The 2,269-nt window shown below is 30.3% G+C and overlaps 1 protein-coding gene across 1 annotated transcript; it reads left to right on the plus strand.

Moving 5' to 3' along the window:
* The first annotated feature begins 251 nt into the window (after window positions 1-251).
* On the plus strand, window positions 252-746 carry LOC131030265 (pathogenesis-related protein PR-4-like). Its single transcript, XM_057960995.2, has 2 exons — window positions 252-503; window positions 582-746. The coding sequence occupies exons 1-2, from the start codon at window positions 252-254 to the stop codon at window positions 744-746; spliced, it is 417 nt and encodes a 138-aa protein (XP_057816978.2).
* Window positions 747-2,269: the final 1,523 nt, after the last annotated feature.

Raw genomic sequence — 2,269 nt, forward strand, 5'->3', positions numbered from 1 at the left:
GTTGCCGATTTCAACGAAGAAACCGAGAAACCTTGTTGCCGAGTTCAATGAACAAACCAACAAATCATAATGGGAATCGTCCGAAGAATCAATAAGCCAAGGGCTGCACGGCCACCATGATAAAATATTGGGAATAAACCTTAATGATAACCCTATAAATCATTGGATTCATTCTTCTGAACACAACATCGCGGCCTGCCCTAAGACAACAATCAGTTTCATATTATAGTGGTTGGTTTGAGCATTTATTCATGGCTTCCAAGGTTGTGAGGTGGATTGCTATATGCTTCCTTGTGGCTTCCATACTCTGTGTTAATGGCGAGACATTGACCACGTCCACTCCGTATGATTCTGCTGGTCGTAATTACGACCTTGGTGGCCTATTTTGCGCTACAATTGACTCTAATCAGACATTAGAGTTTCGCAGCGAATACCTTTGGACTGCGTATTGTGACCAAGCCGGCCAGCCCATGGAACTTTCCCTCTGCGGCACATGCATCCAAGTAAACTGCATCATATATATTAACAATTTGTTAGCTTATATGTATAATGTTTATAACTGATCATTTGAATTGTTACAGGTGACAAATGATTCGACGGATCAAAATGTAATTGTACGAATTGTGGACGAGTGCCACAATGGAGGACTGGTTTTAGAAACTGATGCTTTTAATGCCATTGATAAGGATGGGAAAGGAAAGCATGATGGCCATATGCTTACTACCTACAAGTTCGTGGGGTGTTAGAACAATCTCACAGCCACAATTAACTTATAAATTGTAAGCGTGATTAAGATATTTATATGTTTCAGTATTTAAGAGGCAAAAATATGTTTAGGTTTATTGGTCAATTTTTTTTTTCCGCAATCATTTATTCACTGTAGTGTTTGGTCAATAGGATGATAAATAATTATATTCATCAATCATTCAATGAAAATTATAGATATTTTTTTAATAGTAGGTGTACTCAAGCTTTCAAAATATCAAGTTAAAATGATTCTTACAAATGATTAACTAAATAGTAAATTTATTTTTTAATTCAATCATTCTCACATAGCATTGATCATAATTTTGTAGAAAATCTATGTCTCAAAATAATATCTTAATGCATGCCATTTTATCTTGATTGTTATTAGAATAGCATTATATTGCCACTACTTATAAGAGACAATTTGAAGTAGCACCTAGCTACCTAGCTACTATGAATATCATTCATAAGATAAATAAGAGAATTGGTTTCTCCCATATACTTTAGTAATGATCAAATTATATAAAAAATATTTAGACATACATATTCAACCTTCTTTATAATATTTAATATATTGTAAATTATAAATAAAGTTAAGAGAAACATGATAATTAAAAGCATGATAACACTATGATTTTGAGTAGTCTATAGCTTTCAAAATAAACTTATGCCTTGCACAAGAATTAGAGTCGGTCATCTTAATATAATTCAAGTCACATTGGGATACAATATATACATCATAAATAAGCTACAAGGGCATGACAAGATTTCTTTCTCTCCATCTAAAAGTCTAGAAAATAGGAAATTTTTTTACATGTCGATGTGTAAATATTATAATATATGTCAGAAATGATAATATTCTTTTAATATCTAATTAGTTTTAAAATAATCATAGTCATATCGTATTCCAAGCTTGTCATAAAATTTGAAAAGTTCCTAAACAACTTCTTCCTTATTCAATCATCTTAGATATATACCTTAAAATTTCTTTTTATACAAAAAATTAAATTTAATCATATACTTGTTAATTTTAATTTCGAGTGCTCTTATTTATCTAGCCTTTAATCCATTACGGAATTTATTTTGAGCTAATTAGGGAATTTATTTTGAAGTAAGTAGTGAAGACAATATTTTTGTATGTATCATCATCTTTATTTGGGTTTATGATATACTATTGCTACAAATTTCTCAACACCTCTTTCAAAGTCCTGGAAAGATGCTAACACCTAGAATGTTTCATAGGTAATGTTTTAAAAAACAAAACTCTTGTAGGGTTGTCATCCACTTTCCTCTTTTTTCTCCTAACTCATGTCTTTATCATCATTGAAATGATAAGCACATTAGAAGAAATGAAAAATATATTCTCGTAAATGTAATAAATTGCTTCTTGATATTAGGATTTATCATTTTAAAAAAAATAAAAAATTATTAAAGGGATAACTAACTAAATATATGGATCTCTCATAATGTGCTTCTATTTTAAATTTCAAAAAAGTGACATGTGAATGTTCAAAAATAAATT

This window comes from Cryptomeria japonica, unplaced genomic scaffold, assembly GCF_030272615.1.
Source record: "Cryptomeria japonica unplaced genomic scaffold, Sugi_1.0 HiC_scaffold_572, whole genome shotgun sequence".
Lineage (NCBI taxonomy): Eukaryota > Viridiplantae > Streptophyta > Pinopsida > Cupressales > Cupressaceae > Cryptomeria > Cryptomeria japonica.